The following is a 21,393-nucleotide window of genomic DNA, read 5'->3' as shown; positions in this document are numbered from 1 at the left end:
GAGGATTGGGAGGAAGCAGGAGATGGTGAATCTGAACTTCACCCCATGTAGCACCTGTATTATCCTGACACCCCCACAGCCCAGGCTCCTGTTTTGCTGTATGTACTGTTCCTGGAAGAGGGTTGTCACATTGAAGCCAGCTATGGAATGTAGACCGTCCTGCCCATGGCACATGCCCCCCGCCCCCAAAAAAGGGGGAAGCAACAAAGCTGAACCACCTTGCTTGCAGACCTGGGCTTCTGATGGGGTGGTATTCGCACTCTTTAAACAAAGGAGAAGAAAAGTGGAGCGCAGGCAGACATGCCTACCATTATTCATTCTCTTCTGTTTGGGCATTTTATTGAAACTTTGCATCTGAAAAATTGGCAAGGCCCCAGAAAGTCATACTGTATAAATAGTTCCCCTTGGTGTTTATCCTTCTGCTGTCCCTGGGATTCGCACACCATTTAGAGATTCTTCCCAATGGGACTGCTGCCCATACAGTGGACTTGCAGGCAGAAGCTGTAAGGCTCCTCCCTTAGACAATATCAGGGTCAGACACTCCAAGGACACTGCAGCTTTGTTCAGAAGCCCACCATGTGAATGGTCCCCCATTTGATATCTGCTGCTCTCTCTCTCTCTCTCTCTTTCTCTCTCTCTCTCTCTGCTGAGTTTCTGCCTCCCTCCTGTTGCAGCAAACATTGAGGAGGGAATATATCTGCCCTCTGTCATAGCTGCGATAACTGGGGATTAGCCTGTGCCCTGTCCCTCTCATTTCCAGTCATAGCTGAGGGCCTTCCAACTGATCCTTTCTTCACTGGCATCCTGGGAATGACAGCTGGACTGAGTGTGTCTTGCTCAGTCTGATCTGTGTAGCATCTGCTGTCCCTTCCTTCTCCAGAGCCTCTGACATTCTCAAGCTAATTTTTGAACTCAGCATTGGCAAAGGCGTGAACTTGGACCCAGCATCAAGTGTTCTTATTTGGGGTTTTTGTTAATGTTGTCTAATTTTTTATTAATTTGCGCGCGCGCGCGCATGTGTGCGTGTGTGTGTGTGTGTGTGTCTGAGTGTGTGTCTGAGTGTGTGTGTGTGTGTGTGTGTGTGTGTGTGTGTGTATACCACATCAAGCCAGTGGAGACCAAAGTTTCCAGAGTCAGTTCTCCCCCTCCCGTATTGGTCCCAGGGTCAGACTGAGTTATCAGACCTAGCAGCAGCACCTTTACCAGTCGCGCTGTCTGCGGCTCAGAATCAGTGCTCCAGCTGTGGAGATCGGACGTCTCCACATCTATACACCTGACAAGTGACTGTGCCACCCAAGGTTTTGAGGATTCGTGGCATAGCCTCCTTCCTTTCTGTTCCAGGCCTCCATGCCCAGGAGTGTTATAGGGTCTGTCCTTGCTCTTCAGGGTCGAACCCCTGTCATTATGATCAGCAGGCCCCTCCTATCCAGAGACCCTCACTTGCTCATTCCCCAGTCACATCTTGCTTCTTGCAGCTCATTTAGCAAGAGACCTAGAACACCTAGGAAGCCATTAGCTGCAAAGCACTGTGGGGCAAGGCCTCTGGCTCCCTGGCTCCTTCCCTTAAGGATAAAATCAACCTCGACAATGATGAACCTGCAGGCAGCTCTCATTTCCTCGGCAGGAAGTGCACTGGGAAGCCAGAGGAGCAGGAGACACAGTGACACTCCCTCAGAGCAGCAATTGAAAATGTGTTGCTCCAGGCCAGCAGGGGCCTGTACAGTTGGTCCCCCCACCGAGCAACTGGCAGGTTGCCCCACCCCAGCAGAATGCCAGAGCTAGTATCTCCCAGATCTTCCACCAACCCCCCGATTTCCAGTGGCCTCAACACATGTCTCTAGCAAGTCTTGTCAGTGTGTAAGCGCTCAGGCTTTCCTTTGCTAGGGGGTGTCGTTCCTTCCCCTGTGCCAAGAAAGCGTCTCCGTGACAGGCACCTGGAACAGAATGGGTGGGACCTGTACACACACAGGGAAGTCTGTTTCCGCAGTAGTCATCCCATCGTCAGCACAGACACAATGCTTCTTTCTCTTGCAAATTTAAATGACTTTTAAAAATATATATAATTTGTGAATGGCCTGGACAGGCTCAGAGAGACAGCAGCTTGGCTCAGGAAAAGCCTTGGTTTTGGAGTGTTCTGTTCCTGGCAGATGGCAGTGTGATGTCCTTTTCAAAACGGGGTAGGGCAGAGGGCTGGCCAAAGAGGATTGGGACATAGGGTATTATCTGAGTATTCACTTCATGGGTTCATTTCCTGGAGTCCACGTTGGCCATCTTTAGGCTATTCTCTAGAGAGAAAGGGTAGAGCACCCTACCTTACACCCAGTTTCAAGGAATCGGAAATTCAGACAGAGTCTAGTGTAGCCTTCCAAAGCCCTGCAGCTACACACACTGCCCCATATAGCTAACTCCTCACGACCGGGGTCCTGCAGGGCAGGGTGACTGCCAGAGTTCATGTCCCTGCCAGGACTGTTCTGACAGGATACAGAACTACACATGCAGGTTTTGTTTAAAGCCATGTGACTGGCCTGAGCATGCGCATGCACTCCTGGGATGGGTGCAGCCCGAACAGTGTGGGAGCTTTCATTGAACCCTTCCTGGGTATCTCCTTCCAAGATGTCCCCAGCTCTGGGCCTCTTTCTGTTATTTTCCCATCTTCTCAGGTGTCCCCTCTGTGTCAGAAAAACACAAGATGAGGCAGAAACGCTGTGTAACTGGACCCAAAGATGCAGGTGCCCATGGGTAATCCTGTCCACCCCTTGCAGCTGGAGCCCCAGAAGAAGCCTCAGGCACAGGTGCCTGACCCCAAGGATCTCTTACCTGGTTTCTCCTTTGTCATGTAACAAGGACAAAAATACTAGTCAGTTGTAGGTTTAAAGCATCATGCAGTGGTGTGTAAGCAGCTTTGGAGACAACAAGCCATTCTGAGGATGTCACGACTAGTTTTCTCTTTCCCATGATACTTCATACCAAGAATTCTAAAAGTACCTTTGTCCTATGTGTCTCTGTGTGCTTCATGGCTTCTTCCTCTCAAAGCAAGGTGTAGCTGCAGCAAGGCTATTGAGACTAGCTGGCCAGAGAGCCCCTGCTGAGGGAGGCTACCCTAACCTAATTGCCTGACCCCACAGGTCCTCACTGCCCGAGCAGCTCTCCTTTCTGCACAATGGCTTCCTGAGCAACCTCTACCTGCATGCTGCTGATTGCCCTCGGCCTCTGCTGCGGTGGCTGTTCCAGGTGAGAAGCACGGGACTGCCACTAGGTGGCGGGAATGAGGCAGCCCCATAGCCTAGGCAGCACAAGGGGTGGCTGGGTCCTCAGTCTCTTCTGGTCTTGGGTGCTTCTGCTACAGAGGATGGAGGAGGACTGGCAGGGATTGATCTCCACCATGATGCTAATGTGCCAAAGTCAGGGAGGTTCAGGGGTCTGAACCCAGAAATGAAGACTGCCTGCAAGTGTCTGTTCAGCATCCCCAGCCTGTGTGCCTCTAGGGTATTCCTATGCCACTGAGTAAGAGGTGTGGCTTTCCTGGGGTGCCTGGTGTTCCTAATAAGCTTAGAGCTGAATGACTGGGTGCATTCTTTTCAACCAGAGTCTGTCGTGAACACCACTCCTTTCTGGCTGTCCCAGTCATGAGGTGCAGCTGGAGGGGGGCTCCTCTGCAGCAGGGGAGGTTGGGGCTCATGAGTTCACTGCTGTCCACTCTCTGGAGCTTAGGGCTTTGCTGCTCTCTATGAAGTTGTAGGTGGTCTGGAAAATTGAAGAACAGCTGCTCCCTCTGCCCCAGGTTCCTCCCTGGAGGAAAGTTTTGCCTCGAGGCAACACACCTTCTGCCTGAGAATATAAATGTAGGTGAGAGGCTAGCAGACAGTCCAGGACCTAATGCTGCTATCCAACTGTCCTGTATCGCCTTGGCCCCTGCTTAGGCCTGTCCCAGAGCTTCCAGCTGAGGCCTGGAGCCCGGCTGTCAGTCAGGGCTAGCCTAGCATGCTGGGCACTTCTCAAGCTTGGCCTTCCAGGGAGAATTCACTCTGCACCCTCAGGATCCTTGTGGTTCTCTTGTCCTAGAGGGGAAGGATACTGGGCCCCGGAACCCTTGTGCATAGCCGTCCCCTCAGTACCTCCCTCAGTTCCTAGGGTGGGGAGATTGGGCCTGCAGGGTGAGTAGGAGCCAAGAACAGTCGAGCTATTATTCTGCACCCCCAGTGCGGTCTCTCTCTGCTCCTTCCACAGACTATGACAAAATGTACAATTGGCCATTGGGAGGCACAAAGAACCCCTCTCACACATCGCCCACAGAGGATCCTTGTGTGACCCTGACAGGCGAGAAGTGCCCTCCCTTTTGTGGCTTAGACTCCACTAGATTCTGAAATCCAGGCCATGGACTGGATGGAGAGGCCTCCCCTAGCTCCTGTGCGGTATCCTTTGGACCAGAGGGGTTGACAGGGGAGCAGAGTTTAGGCCTAGCCCCAGGTGTAAGCTCAGACTCTGCCGCTTTGACTTCTGCATTGCTTCGACCAAGTCGCAGACATCAGCTGTATGTGGTGGAGCCAACAGTCCAGTGTGGGTTAAATGAAAAAGCCCTACAGTCTGTCTGTCCTTAAACCTGTCTCCTCCCCCAGATCCCTAGCTCTGCTCAGGACCTGGGCAAGGGAGGGACAGCAGCAGCAGGGACACAGTACTGCTGTTCTGTCAGACTCCTAACAGACAGCACTGGGGTCTCCTAAAGCCACTGCAGGGGATCCTCACTGGAAGTCAGACATGGCTAGGCCTCAGCTGGGGGCAGAGAGCCAGGGATGGGGAGGGTGAGCACTCAAGGCAAGAGCATGGCCCAACTGGACTTCTGAATGGGAGACTAGCTAACCTGGTCCAAGGAAAGCAGCTAGATTGGGCAGGTCACAGGTTGTCTAGCCCACTTGGGTCCATTCTAAATGAGGAGTGACCATCGAATCTCCATCGAATCTTGGTTGACCACCTCTGCTTGGTTGACACTCCACTGGTCCTATTGTCACTGGGACTTGGTGGCCCTGAACTTGCATCTTCCTTGCTCCAGGGCCTCTTGAAAATATGCTGCACACACCAAGTGAACCTCCAGGCCTTGGCACTCTTGACTTATCAAGCCAGAAGCTGAGCAAATGATTCATTGTCAGCAGTGTCCTCATTGTGTGTGGTAGGGGTGGAGAGTGGGCTGGGGACATGTTTTGGAGCCAGGAGACCATGTGAGTCATTGTAGTTGAGTATGAAGTTTTGCTACCATTACTTGTAATAAAAATTGTTTTAGGGCTGGAGAGATGGCTCAGCGGTTAAGAGCACCCGACTGCTTTTCCAGAGGTCATGAGTTCAATTCCCAGCAACCACATGGTGGCTCACAACCATCTGTAAAGAGATCTGATGCCCTCTTCTGGTGTATCTGAAGACAGCTACAGTGTACTTATATATAATAAATAAATAAATCTTTAAAAAAAAAATTGTTTTAGAGCAGGTGGGTCTCTGTGAGTTCAAGGCCACCGCCATCTACAGAGTGAGTTCTAGAATAGTCAAAACTATGCAGAAAAACCCTGTTTTGAAAAAAAAAAATCTAACTGAATGAATGAATGAATGAATGAATAAATAAATAAATAAATAAATAAATAAATAAATAAATGTCTTTTCTTTTTGTTTCTAGTTGTTAACATGGCCTCCAGAAACATCTTCGAGAGCATTTGGTCTCCTCTGGGATCTCAGTATAGACGGGCTGTTCCGTCAGCCTGGTAAGTACCCCGGTGTACGGTGGGCACTGTCCTCCCCCAGCATGCAATGGGACACTGCATCACCTGTGCCACAGACATCAGGCCACACATCTTTGGCTCTGGCTCCAGTGTTAGTGACAAGCTGAGCCAACTGGCTCCTCAGCACCTCTGCCAGGGCCTAGGTGCAGTTCTCAGTGAGTGAGTCCAGGCTGACCTCATGGCCACCTGGGACCCCCTACTATCCAGGAAGGTGAGTTTTGCCCCAGGCAGGCTTTGCTTCAAAAGGGACAGTTTGTCATCTGGGCTCTACCAAGGACCCAGGAAGGAGAGCCGTATAGCATTTTGGGCTGACATTACCAGGAAGGAACCTCAGAAGCTACCCCTCTACCCTCATGCTGTCCTGTGAGCCCCTTGAGTGACAGACAGCCTCTGGTCTGTATCTCGGCTGTGGCATTTGGGTATGTTTGACTCAGCATTCCTGGGAAGCATTCATGTCCTGCTGGTGGCTACACCTTCCTCAGCTGTCATCATTCCGTACCTGAACCTAGACACTTTGGCACCAAAAGATATTACGTAAGCAGTTGGAAGTTGCTTAGGGTTGGCAATAAGAGGGCTTCTCAGAGGACTGGACTCCGCCTTTGTCCAGCCATAACCCTCTACCCCAAACCGCACATACACACGTCTCCGAGGGCCAAGGTCATAGTCCCTGGTATGCCAGAACCCTCTGCACTTTGAGTGTCTTCATTGTGTTCCTCTGCTTCAGGAGTTGCCAAGCTGGGGTGATCTGTCAAATCAGAGCATTCCACACACCCCCACGGGCCCCTCACCAAGGGCTAGCTAGTGACAAGCCACCAGTCCAAGCATCTTCTCCCTTTTTGTAACCTCTGCCCCTGTGACCTGTGCTGCCATTTGCAGCCCCAGGGCCGCCTCTGCAGCACGCCTGCCCTTTTGGAAACAGAGGCCTTCCTTGTCTACCCTCTCCATGCTGTCTGTGGTATGCGTCTCCTCCACTCTCCTCTCCTACAAGCCCAATCACTCCCAGGTTCCTGATTCTCAGCTCTGGCTCCTTAAGAGCCTAGCATGGGGTCCTGTCCCCACGAGCTGGCCTAGAGAACTCCCTGTCTGAGGTCAGGATCCCTACTGATTAGGAAGAAGTCAGGCCTGATCCACAGAAGAACTAACTAAAGCACACACAGTACACCTGTGTTCACTGTGGCATCGTTCTTAATAGACAAAAGTGGAAGCAGACTATTGCCTGACGGGAGGGTAACAGAGCGTGCATACTGTGTGCGTGCTGAAACACAACGCATACTCAGATGTTCAGAACGGCCATGTGGTGGGGCAGTGCTAAGCCACAGAGGAGCCCGAAGCCAGGTTGACTGGAATAAAACACTAACCAATGAGACGCCTCGATTTCACATGAAGTGGAGAACTGTAGCCACCAGGGGTGAGGAGGCCATGGGGGTTGTTGAGCAGGTTGGCTTGAGAGGCTGGCTGATGGCTGTGCAGCAATGGAAAAGTACATTGTACACTGCCCCTCTCAGGGCCACTGTTGACCGCTCAGCTGCGCCCAACAGAGGGTGCATGTCTAAGGTTAAGTTAGATCCAGGAAGCTACAGAAGAAAGCCTGCTCATCAAGTTCACACAGCTGGAGGCCTGGGGTGGGGCCTCTGTGAGCACAGTAGAGCTCATGGCAAAACCTCAGCACTGCCTCATGCCTTTACCACCTGTGGCCATGAAATCACCTGACCCCTTCCACACGTAAGTTCCTGTCCCCTGGGGGTGTGCTCACCTGGGGCTGTCCTCTGATGGCTGTCCTGTGGAAGGTCTTATTCGATTGCTTTTAGCCCCACCCACTTCCTTTGTCTGGAGTGGGACTCAGTTTCAGCACATCCTGTGAGGGGAGTTAAAGGCCAGAGCAGTCCAGGGTAGGATGTGTTGAGAAGGAGCTGTTGATAAGCATGGAGTGTGGAATATTCAGGAACATTGTTGGTCTTTACCTCAGGGAATGTCTGCTCATCCACTCACAGATACCTGGAGGTCACCTGCATTAGAGCCCAGCAGGATGGCAAGTGGACAGGGTGACCCAGGCCAGCCCTTGTCCTCAGAAGACTGATAACCTTCTGAGGGCATGGAGGGAGTGCATGGAGTTGGCAATCACTATCAGAGAAAGGGGAACCAGAGTGGGGACTGGACTTCCAGCTGGGTAAGGCTGGCTTCCAGGAGCCAGGACTCAGGAATTGTTAGTCCACCTTTGGAAACTGCAGGATTGCCCTCACTCTCACTTGCCTGGAGACCAAGTAAGCCCCAATGGAGCCCCTGCCCTATGTAAAGCTTGGTTCAGGTCAAGGCATCACATAGACTTTCTCTTGTCAAGCCATGTTTTCATGAAGCTGTACCTTGATTGTTAGCACAGAACAGAAAACCCACAGTGCTTGTTTGTATGGTGTGGGTTACATATACTTCCTTTCTTGATTGTGTGTGTGTGCACATGTGTGCACACATGTATGTGCACACATGCCACAGCTTACTTGTGGAGTCAGAAGGCTATTGCAGATCTAACTTAGATTGTCTGACTTGATGGCATGCACCTCTACCCATTGAGCCATCTTGCCAGCACACATTTCCCTTTTCACCAGGATTGTTTAAGTTTTTTAAGACAGGGTCTCTCTACATAGTCTTGTCCTGGAACTAACTCTGTAGACCAGGCTGGCCTTGAACTTAGTAGAGATCTGCCTGCCTCTGCTTTTGATGCTGGAATCAAAGGAATGTGCCAACATGCCTGGCTTTTTACCAGGGCATTCCTCTCATTTCTAGAACTGTCCACAAGCTTCAAGGCTGCTTGCCATATTTTCTGACTGTCAGTGTCCTTTGAACACCTTGACTGTGTGTGAAGTTTCCATTTCCACAAATCAACCCTCTAGGACAAAACCCAAGAAATCCAGCCTTCCATTAGATATTCCGGAATAATGATGATGAGGAGGAGGAAAATGATTTAAGAATGAGTCTCTCGGGGATGGAGATGGCTCAGTGGTTAAAAGCACTGACTGCTCTTCCAGAGGTCCTGAGTTCAGGTCCCAGCAACCACATGGTGGCTTACAACCATCTGTAATGAGATCCAATGCCCTCTTCTGGTGTGCATGAAGACAGCAATGGTGTACTCATATACATAAAATAAATCAATCTAAAAAAAAAGAGAGAGAGAAAATGAGTCTCTGATCAATCAGCATAACGAATCATACAGCCTTGCCCCTGTGTTAAATACACTGAAGACTATGGAAGGAACCTGATTTGAAGAATAAGAAGTGGTTGGGGATTTAGCTCAGTGGTAGAGCGCTTGCCTAGCAAGTGCAAGGCCCTGGGTTTGGTCCTCAGCTCCGGAAAAAAAAAAAAAAAGAGTGCAGTGACTGAAGAAAAAGAAGTGTGTGCAGCTTTCTTTTTTTTCCGGAGCTGGGGACCGAACCCAGGGCCTTGCACTTCCTAGGCAAGTGCTCTACCACTGAGCTAAATCCCCAACCCCGTGTGCAGCTTTCAATAAGGGATCCGAGGAGCTTCAGATTTTGAAGAGGATCTTGGAACCAATCCCCAGGATTACAAGGGCAGCTACATTGTCTGAGCACAGTTACCACCATAGCCTGTGTCTGTGCCTCTAAGGTCCAGTCATTTAGTTCCTTACATGGCAAAGGTGGCAGGGAAGTAACAGTTTAGACTGTCCAAAGAAACATCAAGTGCTCATCCCTGGAAGGCTGAGTCTCCTAGATGTCCTCTGTTCCTTTCTGGAAATGTTCCAATGGTACACACACCCCGAGCTCTGGCTTCATGAGCCTTCCCCACAGGGCCGTCTGTCAGGAAATAACCTGGGCTGTTTCTGCAGATGTTGGCCCAGAGCCCGTCTGCCACCCACCCTCCCCAGGCTCCTGCACTAAGTGCTAACCCTTGGGCATGCAGACGTGCAGTCCCGAGAGCACACAGCAGCATAAATGGAGTTCCCTTACCAAAGAAGAAAGGATGTGACTGTCATCTCAGCAGCCTAGAACCTGCCACTGTCAAACCAGGACATTTTCAAGTTTCCTTTCTGTTGCTGTGAAAAAACACTGACCAAAACCAAGTTGGAGAGGAAAGTGTCTATTTGACTCAAACTTCCAGGTCACAGCCAGTCATTGAGGGAGGTCAAAGCAGAGAACCAAAGTGGGAACCTGGAGCTTGCTGGCCGGTCACTCACTGTCTCTGCAGCTCAGTCCCCTCTGCTGTCTACCTACAGAATGCTTTTGTCATTCCCAAAGGAACTTTATAGACATTGGCAGTCAGACCCTCCCAGTATGCCCTTCTCCCTAGTTCCTGGCAACCTTGAACCCCCTGTCTCTAAGGCTTTGCCTTTTTGAGACATAGTTACTTAGTTTGCTTTTCTTTTGTTTTTATGGACAGGATCTTATGCTGCATCCTAGACTATTTCATGGATCTGAGAGTGGCCTAGAATTCTTTTTCTTTTGAGACAGGGTCTCACCATGTCCCCTGGCTGACCTGGAACCCACTAGGTAGATCAGGCTGAACTCAAACTCACCTCTGCCTTTTGCCTCTGCCTCCCAAATGCTGGGGATTAAAGGCTTGGACCAGTATGTTCAGCGTCACAATGGCCATTGTGTATACTATCACATAGTCTGGGATGTTTATCTCTGGCTTCTTGCAAAATGCTTTCAAAGTTCATGCCTGCTTTATTCTGCCTTACCCTGAGACTGACTGTCCAGCAAGTTCATGGACATGTTGGAGTTGTAGGCACACATGCTGGTACCGGCTTTTTACATGGGTGCTGGGGTTTCGAGTTCAGATCTTCTTCGTGCAGAGCAAGTAGTCTGTCTATTGAGCAACCTTTAGCTCAGACCCTTACTCCCAGCTTGTGTTTTGGCAAAGTTTAGTTCACCAATCTGTTTCCCCTGTACCTGTACTTTGGATGCCAAATTTAAAGATGCCATTGCCTGGTCCTGACAACTGTGGTTTCTTCTAGATTTCTCCTTTTAAACCATAAGTTTGGGCCTTTTGGCCAGCCTGTGGTGGTACATGCATTTAATTCTAGCACTTGGGAAGAAGTAGAGGCAGGCGTATCTCTACGAGTTTGAGGCCAACCTGGTCTGCAGAGTGAGTTCCAGGTCAGCAACCTGGTGTGGTGGTGATGCACGGCCTTAATCCTAGCACTTGAGAAGCAGAGACAGGCAGATCTCTTGAGTTCCAACCCAGCCCAGGGCTGTACTGAAATACCCTGTCCCGAAAAACAAACAAATAAACTAACTGTAGGCCTTTTGATTCACTTTGACTCCCCTTCCCATATGCATGGTGTGATACTGAGGCTCAGCTTGATGCTTGCACTGGAGCCACCTGTTTACCTGGCACCTTTGTCCCAGCTCCCTGCCTTTTCATTCAATTGTCTTGGCAGCCTTGTTGGAAGCCAATTTGACCACAGATGTAGGGGGTCTTTTTCCGGACTCCTAAGTTTCCTCATTGGTTAATGTCTTAGAGTTTTACTGCTGTGAAAAGACACCATGGCCAAGGAAACTCTTATAAGGACATTTAATTGGGGCTGATTTACAGGTTCAGAGGATTATCATCAAGGTGGGAGCATGGCAACCTTCAGAAAAGCCTGGTGCAGGAGGAGCTGAGAGGTCTACCTCTTCATCTGAAGGTGACTAGGAAAAAACTGGCTCTCACATGGTCTCATTGCCCACCCTCACAGTGACACACTTACTCCGACAAGGCCACACCTCCTAATAGTGCCACTCCCTGGACCAAGCATATTCAGACCACCACAGTTAATGTGCTCGTCTTTACTCCAGCACCCCAAATTGTTGACTAATTATAGATTTCAACAATGAGGTATACCCATCTCTACCTGACCTGAAGTGGTCGCACAGTTGAGAGTTCCACGTTTTCATCTGAGACAGTGTGGGATTCTTTTTTTTTTTTTTTTTTTCTTTTTTTCGGAGCTGGGGACCGAACCCCGGGCCTTGCGCTTTCTAGGCAAGCGCTCTACCACTGAGCTAAATCCCCAACCCCGACACTGTGGGATTCTTAATAGTTATGTAGAAATAACAGCTGGAGTTTTTATTCTTGGTTACGTTGAATCTTTAGCTACCCGAGTAGTGCTGCCTTCTGTCTGAGTCTGTTTGGTGTGCCTTAGGAATTGTGCAGACTGGATTATTTGGAAACAGTAGACATGTGTTTCACTCAGTGTGTTAGAGGCTGAAGTCTAAGCCTGAGGGCCACTCCTGGCTAGGACCATGCTTCTGTGTCACTGTGGGTCACCAAAGGCATCACAGTGTATGTAAGAGAAGGCAGATGAGCTCAGCCTTTGATTGGGAGGCTGCTTTCAAGATAATCAACCCATTCTTTTTTTTTTAAAATTTTTTTTTTTTTTTTTTTTTTTTTTTTTTTTTTAAAGATTTATTTATTTATTATATATAAGTACACTGTAGCTGTCTTCAGACACACCAGAAGAGGGCATCGGATCTCTTTACAGATGGTTGTGAGCCACCATGTGGTTGCTGGGAATTGAACTCATGACCTCTGGAAGAGCAGTCGGGTGCTCTTAACCGCTGAGCCATCTCTCCAGCCCCCAACCCATTCTTAAGAATTCTCTCCTCCTGACTTCATCTCCCGTGAGGATCCCATCTCATTGCCATGGCTTTGGAAACCGTGCAAACCACAGCACCATTGTAACAATCTTGTCCTCCAGTCCATGGGCATGGGATGTCTTCCCACAATGTTCTGTAGTTTCAGTGTACATGAGCTATGCTTCTTTTGTTAAATTTATTCCTAAATACTGGGGCAGGAGAGAGAGCTCAGCAGCTACCAGCTCTCAGCACTCCTGCAGAGGACTCAGGCTCAGCCCCCAGCACCCACAAGAGGCAGTTTGCTCGTGACTTCAGTTCTGGCAGACCAAGAGACCCTTTGGAATCCATGGGCTCCTTCTGAAGGTTACACAGACTTACACATACACAACTAAAAAGAAAGAAAGCTTCTCATACTGTCACTCCTAACATGGCAAAATATGAGAGGCGTTTCTGTCCACTGACCTTATGTCACAGCCTTGCCAAACCTGTTTATTAACTATAATTGTTCTTGTGGGGTTTCTCTTGTGGTGGAGTTTGGTTTGAAAGCAAACATTCTTTAGCAATTAACTGCTTGGAAGTAATGACTTTGTTTGTTTAGCAATGTGTCTTGGCTGAGTGGTCCTAGGGCTTGCAGAGCTGTGGGACTGCCCATTCCCTCTACCCCAGTCCCAGTGAATCGTGTGGACTAGACCCCGGCTGGGGACCAACCCAAACTCTCCAGAGAAGGGACGAATGGCACCAAGGCCTTTCCCACTTCTAGAACAATATAGTTCATTTTCACCTACGCAGTCCACACTATCCCGGAATCTATCCTATCTGTGTGGGAGGAGGGGGTCAGAGTAAGATAGCTCGACCCTGGCCAGGACATTCTTTGGATACTTTGAAAGTGGGCGAGCAATTCAACTCTAAGAATGGACTTAGTTTATTTTTCTGAGCAGGGTCTCTGGGCACTCCTTCCTCCTTGGTCACTGTCAGTCATGGCTTCTTGTGTAGTCTCTCCTTCCTCCCCTTCCTCTCTTCCTTTTGGAGCTCTCCATAACTCCACAGTGTTCATAAGGTGCCTTCTTACAACAAAAGAAAGTCGGTAGAGCACTTGTGGAGCACACAAAGCCCTGGGCTCAGTCCCCAGCCTGCACAAAGCGCTCATCTCAGTGCTTAGCAGGCGGCTCGGAAGTTTAAGCCCATCCTTAGCTACATAGCAAGTCTCAGCCCAGCCAGGCTACGTGAGACTGTCACCAAAGTTGTGTCAAGTTGGCCACAGAAACTAACCAGTGTACCCACAAAAGTTTTAGTGATAATAAATTATAAAGCAGATTATCTTAAACTAGTTCTTTAGAATGTGCATAGTCTTTGTGTTTCCTTGAATTCGTCTGTTTCATCAGTACCGGGATTAGTCATTTACCTCTAGAGCAGTGGTTCTCAACCTTCCGAACGCTGCAACCCTTTATTTAATATAGTTCCTTGTGTTATAGTGACTGTTATAGTGAGAAGCCCTAAAGCTTTTCCTTCACAGGTTGCTGAGGGTCATATGTCCAGGAGTGGCACAGTCCGATCATACACTAGTTCTCCTTTTAGCTTTTAGCGAAGCCTCCATGTTGATTTGCAGAGTGCTGCATCAGTTAATGCTCCTGCCAACAGTGAGCCAGTGCCACCACCCCACCCCACCCCCGCTTGTCACCTGCTCTGCTTGTCACCAGTTTGCTGTGGCTTTCACTCGTTTTTTGAGACAGGGTTGCTCTATGTAGCCCTGGCTGTCATAGAACTTGTTCTATAGACCAGGCTGGCCTCAGACTCAGAGATCCACCTGCCTCTGCCTCCTGAGTGCTGGGATTAAAGTGATGAGCCACCACTGCCCAGCACCACTTGTTTTCTTGAGGATAGACATTCTGACAGGGCTGAGATAGAACCTCAGTGTACTTTTGAGTTCTGATGATGATGGCTAAAGATGTTGAACACTCCTTAAGATATTTATTAGCCATTTGTATTTCTTCCTTTATGAGCTCTCTATGCAGTGGCATGGACTCTGTTTTAAATAGGGTTGTCTGTTTGCTGTTTTTTGTTTTGTTTTGTTTTATTCTAACGTATTCTGTATCGTGAGATTAAGCCTTTGTCAGATGTGTAGCTGGCAGAGGTTTTCTCCCATTCTGTGGGCTTCCTCTTCTCTTGACTGACAGATTTCCTTTACTGGACAAATGCTTTTTAATTTCCTGACACATTTCATTCATCAATTGTGGCCTGACTTCCTGAGTAGCCAGAGCTCTCAGAAAGCCTTTACTGAAGTGCAATTTGGAAGTGTTTCCCCTGCCTTTTTCCTTAACAGTTTTGGAGCTTGAAGTCTTACGTTAAGGTCTTTGATCCATTTGGAGTGTTTTGTGTGCAGGGTGAGAGACAGCAATCTAGATTCATTCTTCTATGTGTAAATATCCAGTTTCCCCAGCACAAATGTGTAAGTTTAGTTTTTTTTTTCTTTTTAAATTGGGGGGTTAGGCTTGTATGAGTTTCTACTTGGACTTCTGTGCATTAACATACATATCTGGTTTTATGCTGGTGCCATGGTCTTCTGTACTATGCTCCGCACTGTTCCTGGAAACCAGCCACAGCTATTTCTCCAGCACTGTTGCTCAGGATTGCCGAGCCTATCTGGGATCTTTTGTGCTTCGACAAACATTTTATTATTTGTTTTCTGTTTCTGGAATTCCAATGCGATTGTTTCGGATCTGCGATGTGTTTTTGGAAGGACAGCCACTTAGTCTTCAACTCCTCCTCCGTCTTTTTCAGTGTGCTAAGGTCTTCACTGAGGGGGTCTCTCGCTCCCCTGTTCGGTTAGTCCAAGGCTGGAGGTGGGCTGGGGCCTGTTTTCTTTTTAGCTTGCTTCCTGTTGGTTTAGAGTCTCTTTTAAAATCACATCTGCGGGGTTGGGGATTTAGCTCAGTGGTAGCGCTGGGTTCAGTCCTCAGCTCCGGGGAATGGAGGGGGGCGGGGGGAGTTGGTCCTTAAAAAAAAAAAAAACAAAAAAAAAAAACTCTTATATGTGTCTGCATGTGGACATCTGCACATAAGTGCAGGTACCCATGGAGGCCAGAAGAGGGCATCAGATCCCTGAGAGTTCCTGACATGGGTATTGGGAACCAAATTCGGATCCTCTAGAAGAGCAGCAATAAATGCTGTTAACCAATGAGCCATCTGTCCAACCACCTTAAGTATTAGATTTTAAAAATCTCAATCGGAGAACTAGTAGCTTCCCAATAGTCAGCATCTGGCCAAAGCCATTCTCCTCTGCTGCTATGATTTCAATAATGTCACTGTCTTCTGTGGCCTGACATGGGGCTACAGTGACTAGACCCCTTTTTCCTGGGCCATGGGACAAGATTTCTGGGTATTCAAGGAGAATTGGTATGCAGGAACTCCTGATCACCTAATCTCCTGTCATCAGCCACACATACTGTTCTATAATGACAGCAAGCTTTCATATGCTTAATGGGACTCAAACTTGGCTGTATATTAATACTACTTGATGCCGTGGGTCGTCCTTGCTTATACCTTACTCATAAAGGCAGAGTTGCTTTCTTTTTTTCTTTATTTTGTCGTTGTTCTTTTTTGACACAGGGATTCTCCGCGGCATAACAGCCCTAGCTATCCTGGAATTCACTCTGTAGACCAGACTGGCCTCCAACTCAGAGATTCGCCTTCCTCTGTCTCCCAAGTGATTGAGGTTAAAGGCATGAGCCACCATGGCCCAGCCTGGTTCCCAGTTTTTATCAAGTATGGATAAGCCTGCTGGAAACACATGCAACTTCTCACAGGCCCTGTTTTCAGCTCAGCTGGCTGCCTCCCAACGAGCGGCGGATCTGCTTGTAAAAGCATGGCGAGCTTTGTGAGAAACGCTGTACTACCTTCCAAAGCAGTGAATGAAGACTCCTGTCACTCTGGACCCTTGCCAGGATATGGTTCCGTCTCCTTCTAGAGATCAGGCATAGTCCTGAAACCCAGAGTGAGGGCCTGCCCTAGGCCTGCATGCCGCAGTACCAGGAGGCTTTTTAATCTAAGTCACTTTGGAACAGGTGTGTGAAGTTGGAAGGGAAGGCTGGTTGGTTGGCATGGTCTCCTGAGTCACACTAAGCCCCACATCATTCCGAGCAGTACAGCAGTACACACTTAGAGGATGTCCTACTTGGCTTTAACTGTCAAGTTGACATAGCTACAGTCACCTAAAGGGATTCTCAATCAAGGGATTGCCCACCTCAGAGTGACCTGTGGACATGTCAGTGGGAGACGGTATTTTGAGGATTCATGTGACAGGACTACTAGGAGCAACACAATTCCCTGGGCTTTATAAGAAAGCTAACCGAGCATTAAGTTCGAGAGAGTAAGCCACCAGGCGGCCTCCTCTGTGGTTTCTCCTTTCTTACTTGAGTTCCTGCCCCGACTTCCCTCAATGACAGACAGTGATCTGGAAGCATCAGCCAAATACACCCTTTCCTCTTCTAAATTGCTTTCGGTCACAATGTTTTCTCATAACAGAGGGGGAAACTAGGACAGATGGAGACATCTGCAGTGACCTTAGCCATCAGAGATATGCAAATCAAAGCTGCAACAGGCCACATCTCACCCCCACCAGAATGGCTGTCGTCAGGAAGTCAAACAGCGTCCAGGCAGGGTAGCACATGCCTCTGGTTCCAGCACTTTGGAGGCAGAGCAGGCAGATCTCTGAGGTGGAGGCCAGCCTGGTCTACAGAGTGAGCTCCAGGCCTGTCAAGGCTATATAGTGAGGAGGAAACTATATCATTTTGAGGAAAATGGATAAAACTGGAGATCATGTTAAATGCATCAAGCCAGACTCAGACAAACAGGTTTTCTCTTACATATGGACCTCAGGGGTGTGTGTGTGTGTATGTGCAGGACATGAAGTACATGTAAGAAAATGTTATATTTTATTTTACATAATATATGCTTAAGAAAGAGGAAAATGGGGGTGGGGGATTTAGCTCAGCGGTAGAGCGCTTGCCTATGAAGCGCAAGGCCCTGGGTTCGGTCCCCAGCTCCGAAAAAAAGAACCAAAAAAAAAAAAAGAAAGAAAGAAAGAGGAAAATGCCTAGAGCCAAGATGTGATAGCTGGGTCTGCAGTTGTCTTCTTGGACCGTAAGATGACCTTGAGTTTGAGAGCCCAAGGCTGAGAATAACAAGGCAGAGCAGTGGGCAGTGCAGACCCAACAGGTACCGTCAGGCCTCAGTACCTGCTGTGGTCTGCACTGCCCAGCCCCCTTTCAGTGTAGAAACCTAGACTTAAAGCTTCCTTAGCGCAGGTGAGCTTTTGTTTTGCTTTTGTCTGTTTTTGTCTAGCAGGTATGCATGCTTCTGTGTTCTGGCACAATACAGTCTGAATGGTAGGGGCCTTGAATACCCTGGTGTTTGGTGACACCAGGCAGTGGTGTATGTTACAGAGGGCAGAGGAAAGGAGAGGTGGCCCGGGGACGGCATCATGTATTCTGTGCACAGAGCCATGAGTAAGCAGGCCAGAGGCCCATGGAGATGCCAGGGGTGAATTCAGGAAGTCACAAACGGGGGGGGGGGGTGTGAGAAACGGCAGAGGAAGGGCCCTCTGCTCAGGATGACTGGGGGGAGAGAAGACAAAAGCAGCCTTGGAGCTGGAGCAAGGACAGAGACCAAACTGCAAGTTCCCAACGACAGGGCATGATGGCTCATACCTGAATTCCCAGTACCTCGGAGAATGCAGGCAGGATCGCAGAGAGTTCAAGGCCAGCCTAGGGTTGCATAGTGAGACCCTCTCTCAGAGGGAGAGGGAGAGGGGGAGCAGGGAAGAGAAGATTTGGAAAGGAGTTGAAGCCTCACAAATGGGGCTGGGTGGGGAGGATAGGGACACCAAGACCAGCAGGATTTATAGAGGATGCTGGGAGAGTGGCTGTGCCCTGTGCTTACATGTGGTCAGAGTGATGAAATGTACATGGGTTTACAATAGGAACTCTAGGCCTGGGTATGTAGCCCAGTGGTGGTAGAGCATGTGCTTAGCACGTGCAAGGGCTGGGGTCCATCTCCTGATCGGATGGAGGAGCGTCCTTCTTCATTCCGTACATAGGTCCATTTGATAACAGGGTCACCTCTCAAGTTCAGCAGCTTCCCTTTGCCATTCATTTCTGGACACGCTACTGCCTCTGTGCCTTTGTCTACACCCTAAAGCCAAGCACCCATTCCTTTGATTCTGAAATCCACCATGGGTTCAGGTTTCTCTGAGCCTATTCTGTCACCATTACTCCTCAGGGTATGTTCCACCTCACTCTGACCACCCTTTTCTACCTGCATGCCACTTGGGCCAACTGGTGTCTCAACCCCCCATCCCCCACCCCCCACCCCAGGTTCATTTTCCACTTGTGCACTGTGGCCTCCCACCAAACTGCCACAGCCAGAATCAGGCCTCTTTCTTATCCAGAGAACATTTACAGCGGCACCCACTCAGCGTTCAGTTAACAGTTGCTGAGTGAGTAAACATCTCAGTGTGTGAAGTTGAAGCTAACGGCCTAAAGCAAGTGACACTGAAGCTAGTTCAGATTCAAGCACCACAGAGCTGTGGGAAGTTAAGTAATGCAAGCTGGGATGGGAAGTAAGTCAGTTCCCAGCCTCCTGTGAGTTCTGTGAACTCTACAGCCTGCGGATGTAAGGATGAAACCTTCCTTTTTCTTGAGAGTCAGTTTCCTCCCCTTCCTGGGGCCTCCGCTCCTCCTGAGGTATGTGGGACATCAGAGACTTAGGAGCCAGGCTGATGGGGCTGCGCACGCACCGAGACACCTGAGCTGAGCTGAGCTGAGCAGCCAAGAGCAGAACCTGCTTCACCGTTGTCAAACCCGCGCTGGCCTAAGATGAGTGCTGGAGGCCCAGTGAGGGAAGAGAGCTGGGCTCAGCACCGCTGGGGCTGGCCAAGTGGCTGCAAGAACGCTTAGGAGGCGCGAGGTGTTCTCATCCATGTCACCGGTGCCCGGAGCACGGCCCTGGAAAACAGCTTCTTCCGTGACACAGATGGAAAAGTCACTTTTATTTTAGTCCAGATGCCCCCCCCCCCCTTAAAGCATCCATTCCATCCCAGGAGAGCCACTGAAGGCTGCCTTCAGCCCAGCTGCCCACGCTGGCATTTGAAAAGACCCCGTGCCCAGGGCTGCTCTGGGAGTCACCTAAAATGACTGCCTTGGGTGTGGAGAAACTGAGGTAGGGGGAGAGCCTGTCAACTTAAGTCTGGATTTTCTTATGTGTCAGCCTCCAGAAATCCCTCATTTGGGACACAGAGCTGAGGAAAAGCTGAGCGCATGGCCTACTTAGGAAGCCTTAATTATGGCCTCTGGGTGGTGTTTTCCTGTCATCCAAGACCCAACTTCCAAGGCTGTTGACGGGGATGATTTACTCTGACATCTGGGCCCCTTCCTTTGAAACTGCATGTCACTTCAGGCTTGGTCCCACTGTGCGGGAGAAAGAGGGTATGGTACCAATGTCCGCTCTCAACACTGCTGCCCTCAGGGGGTTAGAGCCCTAAGCACCTGCGGGGAGGGGGGGGCGGTGCTGAGGTGGGGCAGGACACATCCCCTCCAGGCTCTGGCAGGATGTTCCAATCCAGCCCGGCCTCACCCTAGGTCCATTCTCTTACCCTCTCTGGAAAGTTCATGCTCCCGCCCACGTGTGCGTGCACGTACGTGCACAGGCCCCCGGAGGCCCAGGTAAACACCCTGGTGAACCAACACGTATTGTGTTTTGGAGCCTTTAGTCTTCTCAGCTCATTTGTGAGGAGGCTGAGGGCTGTCATTACCGCTCTCTGACTTGTTAGGTTGCCAAGATGGGAAAACAGTTTTTCCTTCTTTAAGAATCTAATTACTTACTTGGTTAGTCCCAACCCATATACCTTTCTTAGGAGAGAGACACCTTGTGCCTGCCGAGAAAAACCTGGCCTTGGCCAGCTTTCAAAGACTCTGGGCCTGGCCAGGTGCTGTCTGTCAGCACAGCAGACGGTGCGACCTGTAGAAAAGCCCTCTCCATGAGTTTAGGAAACAGAGCCTTGCATGGTTCTTGTGGAAGGAGGCCCCTGTTTTCTATGCCCTGAAGACCCTGCCATTTCCCTTTTTCTGTGCCCTGTCTTGCTAACCTGCTTTTGTCATGGCTTTCCTCTTCAGACGGGTGCCTCCCCAAGCACTACCTCACTGTTCACCACAGTCAGCTCCCCAGCCCTGGACTGGTTCAGTTCCATTTCAGTTTGGGGTTTTATTTTATCTCATTACATTTATTTGTGTGTGGGTGTGTGTGGGTGTGGGTGAGTGGGTGTGGGTGGGTGTGCTTTCACCATGCTTTGATATGGAGATCAGAACACAGCCAGTTGACTCTGCATCCACTGAATGGGTCTAGGGATGAACTCAGATTGTCAGGTTTAGATGCAGGCACCCTTACTGTCTTATCTTGCCTGCCCTCCTGTGCTGGAGCCAGGGCTGCAGGTACAGGAGCACCTGTGAGATGGGAGCTGTGAGATGGACCTTTCGCCTGCCTTGAATTTTTGTAGGAAGACCCTGGGCCTTTGCTTATCTCCCTGGCCCCAGTCTCTCCTGGACCTGTGCTCCCAGAGCAGAGGATGAGGCCTCCACTGGGTTACTCTTCACCTTAGGGTGGGGACACTCATCCTCCCTGCTCTACTCAAGTGTCTTAGCCCAGCCCCCAAGGTCTTGATTCAACATTTGAGAACACCTGTGGCTTTGCACCCAGCCTGCTCATCTCCAGGCTGTTTACTGCTTCCTTCTTACCTGTGAAGCGCTTAGTCACGCTGTTTGGAGTTCTTCTTTTTGTTCACGCGTTCATTCCTTTGTTCATTCATTCATTCATTCATTCATTCATTCACTTTCATGCTGGCTGCTTCTAGGTCCTGGAGGTATGGACATGGCCCACGCCAGTGTGGCCCTTCCCCAGTGGTATTTCTATTTTTATTTATCTTTTTTTTTCTTTGAAAGATAGTCTCATTTCGTAGCCAAGACAGCTCAGATTCACAGCAATCCTCCTGCATCATCCGTTCAGGTGCTAGGCTTATA

At 49.5% G+C, this 21,393-nt stretch overlaps 1 protein-coding gene across 12 annotated transcripts in view; it reads left to right on the top strand.

The window, feature by feature from the left end:
- Fam178b (family with sequence similarity 178, member B) overlaps positions 1-21,393 on the top strand; it is a 107,832-nt gene that overhangs the window by 41,197 nt on the left and 45,242 nt on the right. For all 12 annotated transcript variants that reach the window (XR_015628843.1, XR_015628844.1, XM_087567252.1 and 9 more), the window contains 2 exons: positions 3,126-3,231; positions 5,660-5,744. Coding sequence is in view for 10 of the 12 variants with exons in the window: in XM_087567252.1 (XP_087423378.1) it covers positions 3,126-3,231; positions 5,660-5,744 (191 nt within the window). In the remaining 2 variants the exon portion in view is untranslated. The remainder of the gene's footprint in view (positions 1-3,125; positions 3,232-5,659; positions 5,745-21,393) is intronic.

The sequence above is a fragment of the Rattus norvegicus genome, chromosome 9, assembly GCF_021556685.1.
Source record: "Rattus norvegicus strain SHRSP/BbbUtx chromosome 9, alternate assembly SHRSP_T2T, whole genome shotgun sequence".
Taxonomy (NCBI): Eukaryota; Metazoa; Chordata; class Mammalia; order Rodentia; family Muridae; genus Rattus; species Rattus norvegicus.
This window is presented reverse-complemented; position numbering and strand designations above follow the sequence as displayed.